This window comes from Natator depressus, chromosome 14, assembly GCF_965152275.1.
Source record: "Natator depressus isolate rNatDep1 chromosome 14, rNatDep2.hap1, whole genome shotgun sequence".
Lineage (NCBI taxonomy): Eukaryota > Metazoa > Chordata > Testudines > Cheloniidae > Natator > Natator depressus.
In genome coordinates, this window is record NC_134247.1 from 18,432,392 (window position 1) to 18,445,168 (window position 12,777).

At 47.6% G+C, this 12,777-nt stretch overlaps 1 protein-coding gene across 2 annotated transcripts in view; it reads right to left on the reverse strand.

Annotated features, from left to right (window-relative positions):
* Positions 1-12,777, reverse strand: part of SEPTIN9 (septin 9) — a 255,996-nt gene that overhangs the window by 216,623 nt on the left and 26,596 nt on the right. The window contains exon 2 of one of the 2 annotated variants that reach the window (XM_074971962.1): positions 1,558-1,614. The exons of the other annotated variant lie outside the window; for it this stretch is intronic. Within the exon in view, the coding sequence (XP_074828063.1) occupies positions 1,558-1,614 (57 nt within the window). The remainder of the gene's footprint in view (positions 1-1,557; positions 1,615-12,777) is intronic. 2 annotated transcript variants of the gene reach the window in all.

Consider the following 12,777-nt stretch of genomic DNA (forward strand, 5'->3'; position numbering starts at 1 on the left):
GGTATGGAAGCAACTGCACAAAGGTTCCATGATAGCATGACCAGACAGCAAATGTGAAAAATTGGAATGGGGGTGGAGGGTAATAGGCGCCTATATAAGAAGAAGCCCCGAGTATCGGGACTGTCCCTGTAAAATCGGGACAGCTGGTCACCCTGTTCCACGAGCTACAGCCCCGCCAGCCACTGGAATAGGAGCAGCTGGGGGTACTTGTCAAAGGGCCAGTGTCTTGGGAGGACCTGTAGGCAGGGTGCATTTGGATTTCAACCATCACTTTAGTCACTAGGATCCCTTAAGCAAGATTGGCCCTAGGTGAATTGTTGGCCTAAACACAGCACCTCTGTCCCTTCCAACCCTGTCCCAGCCAGAACCCTTCCTTTGTACCTCTGACCTTCACTCCCCATCCAGTTTTCTTTTTGGTCCCTCTGTAATCAGTTTTCCAGGCTCTGGGACCCAGCTGGGCCTTCATTCTAGTGGGCTTCGGCCCCCCCACCTCTGCCAGGATCAAATAGGCCCAGCCCTGCCCCAGAATCCTTTGCACTGGCTGCAGTGAGCATCTTCGTATTGGGGACTTCTGCAACATCCCCCATACTAGGCGATTCCCTTCTGCTCTTCCAGCCAGATTCCACTGACCTCCTGCTGAGACCTCGCTAAGAGGGACATTTGGGACTCCTGTGCTAACATGGTGCTATTTCAGATGTGGCCTCCTAGCTAAGCTCAGCCCTCCAGGGACCACTGCAACCTAGGCAGCCCTCAGGCCGGGTGTAAGCTACAGCAGGGTTCAAGCTGGCTCCAGGCAGTCCCAGGTCAGACTAGATCTAATGGTTCTTTTTGGCCTCAAAAATCTCTGACTCTATAACTGCCTGTCTCTCCTATGCCTAAAGTTGGTGCTGCCCTCAAGCATTTTCCCTATTGCCCCATAATTCCCTCACCAGTCTGGGCTGAATTCACACAGTTAATATCAGCAGGACTCCAAAGCTCACCACATACGATACAGACAGGGCTGCAGACCAAGTGTGGCTCAAATGCCGAAAGCCTCCGAAGGGAGACAAGAGAGCTGTGCAGTAATGAGTCTGGGAGACACCTGTTTAAAGAGAGAAACCCTCCCACTGGCTTCCTCCTGAATGGGGGAAACCGCTTAAATCATGTCAAGCTGCAATTAAGAATGTCATTTTAAGGACAAGCACACATTATCCGTAAATCTCCATGTGCAATAAAAGATAATGGCTTAGGAGAGTGAGAGAAAGCCATTAATTACCAGAACAGTAATTCAACCTCAGGGCACTCTCACTTTCTGCTCACTGGTGTCGGACTCTTGACTTGATGTGCGGATCCATCATTCAACAGGTAATTCACCTCTAATTCTATAGTGCAGAATATGTAGGGTATGGAAGCCTCTCTCTGTTTGTTAGCAGCTAGCTTTCCCTTCTAGCAGTGCTTGTTATTTGATGGAAGGTGGGAGAGGTTCTCTCTGATAGCCCCAGGAGGCAAGCATGGGAGAGGCAGCCTTTCTATTGGAGGAGAACGACTCAGGGAAACAGGTGTATTAATGCCACTTACTTGGACTTGTCAGGTCACCGAGTCGCCGAAGTCTCCCACTGGAGGTCCTGGTGATTCCTAGAGCAAGAAAAATCAGTGATAAGGTGCCAGGCTAACTAATGTGAACCTGGCATGTGGTTCGGTGTCCATGCTGTGATTCCTGATCTGCCAAAAGAGCAGGAGTACTTGTGGCACCTTAGAGACAAACACATTTATTTAATTCCACCTGTTCTTTTTGCGGATACAGACTAACACGGCTGCTACTCTGAAACCTGATCTGCCAAGCCACCCTTCTTCCGCTGGTGTCTGCTTTGTACAGAAACGTTATCTATGAAATCTCAAGAATGGGTATTTTGAATGGAGAAATACCTCACTGGTAACCTTCAGCTGCCCCTGTAGTATACACTGGCTAATAGTGGTTGTTATTAGTATTCTGCAGTATCAGGAACTGCAAGCATGTTTAAAGGTCATGAAATTGGAGAAGAAAGTCCTGAAGTAATTGAGTAGGACAGACACACACACAGACACACAAACCCCTTTCAACCTAGGACTTTTTTTTACTGCAGATATTCATGCCCGGCAATGTTTTCTCCAACAAGAAAACACAGACATTCCCCTGGATCTTGCAGAGAAGTGAGTTTTGCTAAGACAAGCAAACACAACAATATTAGACCCTAATCAATGTCTAGGCTGGTGCACGCACACGGTATGTGCATGCATGGTACAGAGACTTAGAAGGGATGAAGTGTGCCTCCCATATCCTGGAACTGCCCAGAGCCAGCTTGGCCTATAGTGCAGGTTAGATCAGCCCAGGAGGCTGCAGTGGTCTGTGCGCAGCACTGCAGAACGCACTCCCTGACCACAGCATGCTCCTGCCACGTCCGTGGAGACATTCCGTCGGGACCCTAGTGAATGGTACCCACTGCTAGCTCCGTGCCTGTGAGAGAGGATCCCTCCACCAGCAAAGTCAATGCAAAAGGACCAGATAGAGCTAATTTATCACATAGCATCTGTATTAGTGTGGCTAAACTGGCTGAAATATTAGACACATCCCTGTGTTCTGGACTGATGGTCAACCAGAAGAGACACACCTGAATTTGGCTTGGTTTGAAAGGCCTTTTTTAATGAGTTAGTCTTTCCATATCAGTTTGTGTGAACCACCCAGCTGCTAACCAGACAGTGGCAGGGAGATAGTTACAGAGGAAGTTTACCCTATCCTGGAACATATTTTTCTTTAGAAGGTGACCAAATCTCTCCTTTATTCCATTCCACATACCCAGATCCAGAAAGAGAGTACTAATCCTCCATATATCTGGGTGTTGCTGCACTGTCAGCAAGGCAGTGCTGTCTACTGGTTAGAGCAACGGACTGCAAGGAGGGATTCCTGGGTTCGGTCTCCAGTTCTGCTACCTACTCCTTGACAAGTCACTTACCCTCCTTGTGCCACAAATTGCCCATGTGAGGATAGCCACAACCACACATCTTCCACTTGTGCTGTGGGTGTTAAATTTTCCTTATTAACCAGCTCTGATTTAAAACAAACAAACAAATGAATTGGCCATATCCAGGAATCACAGATTTAGGGCTGCCCCTCTCTAACTGACTCTGTAGTGCCTTGATGTTACAAGCAGTGGCAATTACATCATGGATTCAGTGGATCAGCTGATCTGGCTCCCATGGAAATTCCAAGAGATTCCAAACAGAATCCTTCAGTCTCTCTTGGTTTCTACCGGAGACTGGGGGGCATGGATCAACGTTCACTTCGCACTCCCCATCAGTAACTGGCCCAAGCCGGGGAGCTAATGATCCAGTCAGTGGTCCAAATTCGGTGACGAATCCTGGTCATGTGCCACCTGAGGCATGTTGCACATATGCTAAGAAGAAGACTGGAGGACCAATGTCTCTAAGATCCAGTAGTCCCAGCAACAAATAGCCAAGTAGATGCACTACTCTTTCCAAACCCTAGTTGGCCACTAGGGCATTTTGAACAGGAATTTCCACTAAGGTCCCCACTGCACTTGCAACCTACAGGACACAAGCAGGTTTGGAACTCTCCACTTTTTGTTCAATGCAGAGTTCATTTATAAGAGATAGCTCACTAGTAAGTGTCTTTTCCTCCCACCCTGCAGCAACCAGTCAGAAAACCAGGGTGTGCCTAGGTCCCAGAGCCCCGAAACAGTGGGTTAAGTATTGTTGCTCCAACCTCTCAGCTGGAACAGCTTGTGCCTTATTTAAAAAAAAAAAAAAGAGGGAGGTGGGGAAGGCAGCAAACCTCATGCTAACTGCCCTGGGACAGGGGTTTCTGGCTGGCAACTCCACTTGGAAAAAGCGCCTCATGCTCAGAGCCATGCGGGTGTGTATCTCCACTTTCCTTTCGTAATATAAGAAAGTCTCGGTGACTGCGAAGCCACGTGGCTAAACCCCTGGGCCAGTTCCAAGATGACGCACCCTGCTCCTCATCCCCGGAGGAGAAAGAGGGAGAGCCCCCAGGGCAAGAATCACCCTGTGAAAGGGGGACAGTAAAAAGTCCAGATTTCAAAAGGAAAAAATTGAGACTGATGTTTCCCCCCTTGTGGCGAACACTGCTCTATTGTGCATGTGCGAATGCAGATGAAGAAAGCCTGTCCCTTCAACAGCTGTATCTGTATCAGTGGGGGTCTGATAGAACTTCCAGCAGATCAGTTTGTAAACAACTTCCATTATCAGACAGCACAAGGCAGGAGTCTAGTGGACAGGACTTTGGCGTGGAACTCAACAGACCTGAGTTCTATTCCCATTTCTGCGACTGACCTTCGGTGTGACCTTGGACACCTCTCTGTTTCCTTGTCTATTGACGTAAGCAGGATCTGAATGAATGGTCCCCTGACAGCTAGCTGGGAGGGGGAGAGACTTTGGGTGTGTTTATGTAAATATAGTTGCTCCTGCTCAGGAGATAGAGCGGTGTCAAAGTGATCAACTTTGGCTGGTGTTGGGTTACAAATCACCTTAGTACTGAATGCCAGGGTAGTGGAATATGGTTACCAATGTTGTAATTATTGTAGGAATACAGGGAAGCAAGACTGTACTTAATCTTTCCCAAATGAGGGGGTCACCCTCAGTTGAAAGACCTCGTTAACCTGTTCCTCCCCACTGTTCAAAGAAAGAGCTAAATAGGCTTCATTTGGAGCCTCTTTTGTTATTTTAAATGCTCTATCACTGAGAGCTGAAATCACTTGAGATGGGGCAGTGACTCTGCCCAGCCTGCAAAGAGCTGAAAATCACTAAGAGACTGATGTGCAGAGGTCATGGCAGAGAGACAGATGGCAGAAGAAGGTGACTGACAGTCAGCTGGCGAATGAGTGGCTGGCAGAGTCGGAGAGGCAGAGCGAGCGGCCAGCAGAGCGGCTGGCAGAGAGGCACAGCGAGTGGCCAGCAGGGCAGCTGGCAGAGAGGCGCAGCGAGTGGCCAGCAGGGCAGCTGACGGAGAGGCGCAGTGAGTGGCAGGCAAGTGCCTGAGCAACGGAACAAGTAAGGTGCTTCCTTACCTCCACCAGGGTGGGAGGCGAACTCTGAAGATGCACCTCTGAACTCTGGTCTGCACTGACCAAGGACAGCAACTGTGCATGGGGTGCAGAGACGGACGGGCACGTTACAGGGACTTTTGGGTTGCTGGACTTAAGAACCTGAGGGGAAAAGGACACTGCCCAACTTACTTGGGGGTGGGTCTTTTGCTCATGGTTTATGTTTATGAACCCTGTTTCTGGTGTTTTCCCAAATTAACGCCCAGTTACTTCCCTCCTTTTATTAAAAGTTTCTTTTCGACACTCAGACTCTGTGCTTGCGAGTGGGGAAGTATTGCCTCTCAGAGGCTCCTGGGGTGGTGTGTCATTTTCCCAGGTTACTGGGTGGGGGCTTGAGCCTGTTCTGTGTTGTACTGATGGAAAGAAACCCCTAGATATTGAACCCAGCCCTGGTTGCTGCTGCCTCTGCCTGGAAGAAGGGTTACATTTTGCTTGTAAGCTCTCAGGGGCTAGTTTTGCTTCTTACCAGGTGTTTTCACAGTGCCTAGCACAGTGGAGTCCCCCACCTCTCCTGGGACCTCTAGGTGCTAATGTAACACAAACAGCATTGCAATCTCTTGTGTTTGGGGTTGTTTTTGCCACCACCTCCACCACTTTCGGAAACATTCCCCTGAGATTTTCTTCACTCGGTCTTGGCCCAAAAGGGGATTTTTTTTCAGGAAGTTGGACTGGATATTTTGGAGATTGTGTGTGGCAAAGGTGAAAATATTTTCTTTGTTAAACAAGAATTTTAACAGCACTTCTTTAGCTAGGCTATGGCAAGAGCGGCTGAAACCTAGCAAAGAGTGGCTCCTCCCTGAGGACTAGCACCGTTGCTGTGTTTGGGCAGGGGGAGAGAATGATTTCGCTTCCACAGAAGCTACAAGCATTTGAAAACTGCATCTATAGGAGAAACTGCCCCCCTTTGGGTGACCTGCACATATGCAGTCATGCAGAGCTAGTTAAATCCATCCTTTTGGGGTCAAAAGGCAAACAGATGCAAAGCAAGGAACTTCCAAGCTTGGACAAGACTGGACACAGGAAATAGATTTTACTTCTCTTAGCCCTGGTAACAAGGTAAAAACGAAATGTAAAACATTCGCAATGTCCAGTGTGGCAGAGCCCTCTGCATTTGGCGTTTCTTATTCTTAAACTTGCAATATAGCTATGTATCTATTTACTTACACACACACACGCACGCACAGTTTTGCACTTATATGGCACCTGTGATAGAGAGACCTCCCAGCACTTTGCTAGTATGATTTAACTCTCACATTTCTGAGACGCCAGTAAGGATTATTATCCCCTTTTAGTAGCTGGGTAACCCAAGCTGCAGAGAGCTAAAGTGACTGGCCCAAGTTCACGCAGTAAGTCAGTGGCAGAGACAGGATTAGAGCCAGAGTATCCTGACAGCTATTTGGCTGCTCTAACCGCTAAGCGACACCATGTGAAGGCTACCTCAAGTACAATAATACCAAGCTTTTATACAGCAGTTTTCATCAGTAGCTCTCAAAGTGCTTTACAAAGTATTATTACCCCATTTTATAGACAGGGAAACTAAGGCACAGAGGAGTGAAGTAACTTGACCAAGGTCACCGAGAAAACCAGAGGCAGAGCTGGAAATAGATCCTACATCTCCTGATTCCCAGTCCAGTGTGCTATCCTCTAGACTTCTCCACAGAGACACAAACTGCCCAGACTGACCATGGGAGGGCGGTTAAGCAATGTGGAAAGACTCCAGTCCCACAGGACAGGAGAGAGAATCTGTCATAGATGCAAATGCAATCAGTAAGAAAATGTATTCACTCCCCAGATCATTGCAAAGACTGCAGCGCAGGCGGGGTGGACAGTGTATCAGCATGTTAGACAGCATTCTGGGGTTACCTCTATTCATAGCATGGAGGCCTTTGCAGCTCTGGTTCTGGGCTATGGGACTAGGAATCAAAAATCAAAGGCTTCTATCCTACACATACTGTCTATAAGTTCTCCCTCTAATAGCAGCAGGAGCATCCCCAGGCCAGGCTATAGAGTACTGGAATAAGAAACAAAATTAAATACATCTTATCTGGTTGAAATTAGGGCAGTTTCCCCACACTCCCTCAGTGTAATTTTGAAATGGAACAGTCCGTCAGGTAAAGTAGGACAGTCTAAGAGCAGTGCATTCCACCACATGGACATGTCGCTGTTATGCACAGGGATCGCGTTAGGGACACTTACCACTGTCCTCTGATCTCTGGCTGAACAGTATCTGGTAGCAGTTTGTAATCAAGGCAGAATCACTCCCAGACCGGCAGCCTAGGCCCATAGGGAACACAGTGAACACAGGGGCATCCCCAAAGCATGCTGGGCCTGACTGAGATCCCTTCTATAGCTGTGCAAGGCAGCAGCAATTCCAATGGGGTTGCATCAGTTTGAGCAAGATCAGAATCAGGTCCAGTCACTCTGGCAGTCTCACAACTCCATCTGCCCGCCCCAGACAATACAGGGCCCAATTCCCTACTGCCTCGCACCTCTTGTGCCACCAACGCAAAGTGTGTGTAAAATGTTCCCAAATCCCATTTTGCACTAGTATAAATGATACCAGGGCCAGGGTGGGGTGTAGGGCAATGGGAAATCAGGTCCAGTGTATTTAGAGGAATCACTGCTGGTGGAAAATGACTGTCTCAGCTGGTTACTACTGGTGCAAAACCTGACCCTAATAATGGAACTGATAGCTACTTCCACGTCCAATATCCCCAAAATACGATATTACCAAAATAATCCTGGTTTGTTTTGTACAAAGTGCCCAAGGCAAAGAATTGTCTCCCTGACCCTTTTATGAACATTTAACAATACCAAGAATGGGTCCTTTCCGTGGGCGTAGTTTTGGGGGTGGGGGAGCAGGGGAGGGCATTGCCCCCTTCCAAAGTGCAAGCCTTGGGCAAGCACGGAATTTGCCCCCTCATGCACAGCCCCATTGGCCTGACTGGAGCTGCCCCCCCAGTTACAGAAGTCAAACTACGCCTATGCTTTAGGCTCATTCTCAAATTGTGTCGCTGATCCCGATAGCTATACACATCCCATACATAAGGCATATGTATGGGACATATTCTTAGATATTCTTCTACATATTCTTAGATCCAACTCTTCAGATTTATGGGCTATGTCTGAACAACACCACGGTGTTACAACCAGCAGCACATGCTCGCTACACCCGTTACAGAAGTAAATATAATGGTGACCACTGGTCCTGTCTAAAATGACTAGGCCAAATGCACCAATGGTGTAAGCAGGAATCATCCCACTGGTCAGTCATTTGGCTCCTGCTTATCTGAGCAGTGAATCTGGCCCCTTGTTTCTATAAGCTGTATTACTGGCAGACTACCAGTCTCTGGGATCATCCAGGAGATCTTCTCTAGGGCTACTCAGATAATTGAATGTATGTTTCTGCCCCCAGTATTAGCCCTTTCTTGTCTCTGTTTAAGACCGCGACCTTTTCCCAAGGCTATTCAGGCCATCCCAGCTACCCTCCCATACCCAGAGGATAAGAAAAGAGCTTCTCCAAGCCATCTCCTGCCCTCCATTGATCAGGAGTGAGGAATGATGGGAGGGGCTCTTGGCCATGACGGGGACACTTCTGAGATGTATACAGGAATGCTGCTCTGTGACACTGGTATTTCCCAGTGTGATGCTCAGTTTTCTAGACCATCCGTTCTTCAGGGCAGATTCTGCATCACTCTCTGTATTTGAAAAGAGCCCAGCACATTGTGGCTGTGATTACCAACTAAATAGTAACTATCAGCCTTCCAGTGCTGCATTGTCATGGCCCCCCACCCTGTCTCCTGGAGAGGATGTGAGGGTGACAGCCAGGCAGAGCCCTACTGCCTTCAGGAGTACAATTAGATGATTATGAAATACTCAGTTTCCCCCCTTTTTTTGTTTAGATTTGCGTGTGCATTTCAGTGCATCTGAAAGCTGCCAGCTAGGCCATCCTGAAGAGTGGAATCTATGCAGTTTATCCACCGCACAGGTGCAACGCAGCCAGACGCAACACAAGTGTCCTTCCCCCCAGCCCTAAACCCTGCCTTCATGAACAACCCCTGGAAACGCTAGTTAAGCTGTTGAGGGTTGGGACCAAAGCTCATAATACAAAAAGGGAAATTCTGCAGTAGGGCTGATCCACAGTGCATAGGCAGGTCCTCAGTGACTTCTTTACCTTTCTCTCTGGCGTCTGGATGCTGGACGTCTGCCCAAGCTGCGACGTTCAAATGCTGGCTCGGGACATAACTGAAAATGGGTTGGATGAGTCCCATTCCCGTTTGCCCACATCACATTCAGTAGAACTTCAGAGTTAGGAACACCTTGGGAATGGAGGTTGTTCGTAACTCTGAACAAAACATTCTGGTTGTTCTTTCAAAAGTTCACAACTGAACATTGACTTAATACAGCTTTGAAACTTTACTATGCAGAAGAAAAATGCTGCTTTCCCTTTATTATTTTAGTAGTTTTTTTCCGTTTAACACAGAACTGTATGCACTTTTTTCTTTTTGTCTCCTGCCCCGATTGTGTACTTCTAGTTCCAAATGAGCTGTGTGGTTGACCGGTCAGTACGTAACGCTGGTGTTTATACCTCTGAGGTTCTCCTGTAGCTCAACAGCCCTGACCGGGTCCGCTCAACAGAGCACTAGAAGTGGAATAGCAGAGGGTGCTGGGGGTGAGGACCTGAGCTGCATTGGAACAGCTTGGAAGCAGCAAAGTTGATGAAGGCTAGGAGTGCCACTTATTTGCAGAACATGCAGGTAATGGGGGCAGAAATCTATGCCCGACTCCAGCCAGTGCAATTAGTACTTCTCCTTCATTCGCTCTAAATCCATTCTCACCCCTGAACCCAAAAAGGAATATGTGAAACTGAGTGCACTGAGCTCCAGCCCTAATCAGAAACACGCACTGAGGAACCCGATACTTTCCCCAAGTTCTGTGTAACGGAGACACTCTCCAAATAAGCTGAGCACAGCTGGACAGAAGCACAACCCATGTATATGGTTTCTTTTGCTTTTCATCCTGGATCAGATGTCTCTGGCAGCAGCAGCAGCAACAGCATGCTGCAAACAGACCTCTCACTGGAAGCGAGGCAGGGCTGCATCTGCAGTTCCCTAGTTGACACTGATAATGGATTCAGACATGGATCAATGCCCATTTCTGATGCAGCTACTTGCCGGTGCGCTCATGGGACTGTGGCACATGCCTAGGTGCACTGCTGCCTATAACCACTGTATGGCCTAAGCACCAGAATTGTCAGTGCTCAGCAAGCTTGTGCAGATCAGGGGTCAGATTCTAAGCTGGTGTAAATTGGCCAAGCTTTGTTGACTTCAGTGGAGCTATGGTGATTTACAGCAGCTCAGAATCTGGCCAACAGCTGGAGCACAGTCATCCCTCCAGCAAGCTGTTGGGGAATTGGAATGAATAAACTGCCTACACGTCTCGTACTGGGCACATTGCATGATACTAGCTACCACGTGTGTTGCTTGGAAGGTCATCATCCTGCCACTGAGCAGTGGCCAAAAGGTAGAACTGTGTAAATGGTGGTTATGGATGGAGGAGAGCCCCAGCTGCAAAACTGAGACTTGAATTTTCCCAAGCTTAGAGCAGGAAAAGGAATTGAGATTGAGAGTTTTAAACTGAGTTCCTCTCCAGTTATGATCAGAGAGTGATTAACGAATCCATAGATTTTAAGGTCTGAAAGGACCATCAATACCATTTGTCTGACCTGAGTTAACTCAGCCATAGAACATCATTCAGTCATTCCTGCATCATGCCCACTCACTTGCAGTTGAAGTAGTTCATGTCTTTTAGAAAGACGTCCAGTCTTGATTTAAAGATTTCCAGTGATGGAGAATCCACCATATCCCATGGTAAGGTGTTCAAGGGTTAAAATGGCCTCCAGGTATTGCTGAGACCATTTCAGCACAGAATACACACAGCGAGGAGGAGGGCTGGATGAATCATACAAAACGGGAGTCACAAATATTTCCACAGATGGGAGTGGCTGGATCTGTTTGTTGCTGTTAGTGGGAATGTTATTCATTATTCATGAGTGCCTGGACATCTGCCATCTATTCAGAAAGATGCTGGTGAGTTATGAAGGCATCAAAAATGTTAGCACAAGCGATTATTTGTACTGTAAAGGGTGTTCGTCATCACTCGTGCTTCTCTGGTTTAAAAATCAGTCGTGCAATCAGGTAGTAGAAATGGTACCACATGACTTCACTGACAAATCACACTCTCTGAATTACACCAGTTACAAGGCACTGGAAAAATAGGCCCTTTGTGTGGGGCGTCAATTTCACCATTTCCTCTGCTCTTTGTCAGGGATTCATACAGTATTAGGGGAGAGAAACATTTTTAAATGAATAGGAAAATAATACTGTGTGAAACCATAACAATGAGGAAGGGGACTCAGGGGCAGCTATCATGCCTGAAACGACTTGTAATTCTCTTCTTGAAATGTTCTAGATTCCCAGTTGTTGATGTTCCTCTAACTTTCCCCTCCTCATTTACCATACAAAGCTTCCAAGCTCCATCCGAGATCAGAAAAGGAGGGGGTGAAATGCCGAGTGAAATGCTGCTGTTGTGGTATTTCCATGAGAGAGGGACTTAAACTTAGAGGTGAATTTGGTTTTACAAACACGCCCCTCCACCCCCGCCCAAAAAAAAAAAAAAAGAAACAACAACCCACAACCTTCAGTCAGAGTTCACAAAACCAAACTCGGAGTGGTTGAGATCTGGCTACCCTTTACTTTTTATCAGCCCCAGCTATGTTCTGGGGGCAGTCCTGGGTGTTTGAACCAATGGCTCCAGCCCATCTCCAATTTCTGGCCAGGCTGGAAGGAGGAAATACCAGAAATCTACGGTAACCAGCTCTCACAAAAGCTTCAGGCCAGCTCTGCAGCCTCACGAGCTTCAAATAATAATAATAATTCGCTGAACTATGTATCTTGCAGTAGCACCTAGGAGCTGGACCCCACTGTGTTAGGAGCTTTACAAACACAGAACAAACACTCGGTTCCTACCCCAAAGAGCTTTCAGTGTCCAAACTTTGGGGTGCTCATCACCCAACCAAACCACCAAGCTTTCTGAAACTCTCCTGTCATAAAGCAAAGCCAGGGCCACAACCTGGCTAGAGAGATCCCTTATCTGATTTGATGGAGGGAAGAGAAATTTTAAATATGGAATCTGGTATGTCCAGAGGAGAGCAAATGGTCCCAAGACTTCCCCCCTCCTGCCCTCAGCCCCATACTATACTAGGCTCTGGCTGAGGATGAAGACTCCCATGGCAAAGCTTCGGTGCGCTCTGGCATTCTGCAGAGCTTCGTAACCCTGCGCAGCAATGTGCGGCTCAAAAACACATGCATTTTAAAAACTCTGTTTCCTGCTTTCCTCGCGCTCGCTCAGTGCAATTCAACAGATGCTTTTGGTTTTCAGCTGCAGATTTTCCCCAGTGGCCCTTCAGTGCTTTCCTGCTCTGATTTCAAACACGAAGCGCTCTCTGGCTTCTATTTTAGAGGGTTCCCCCCTCCAGTTCCCAGACTGACACTGCAGAATTGATCACCAGAAAGCTGCAGACCTAGGGGTGCTCTCAGGATGGAGTACATAATGCTGCTGTTTGCCAGGCTCAGAAAGACAAATGTTGATTTTTCCCAGAGGAGGATGGAGTGTGTAAAGA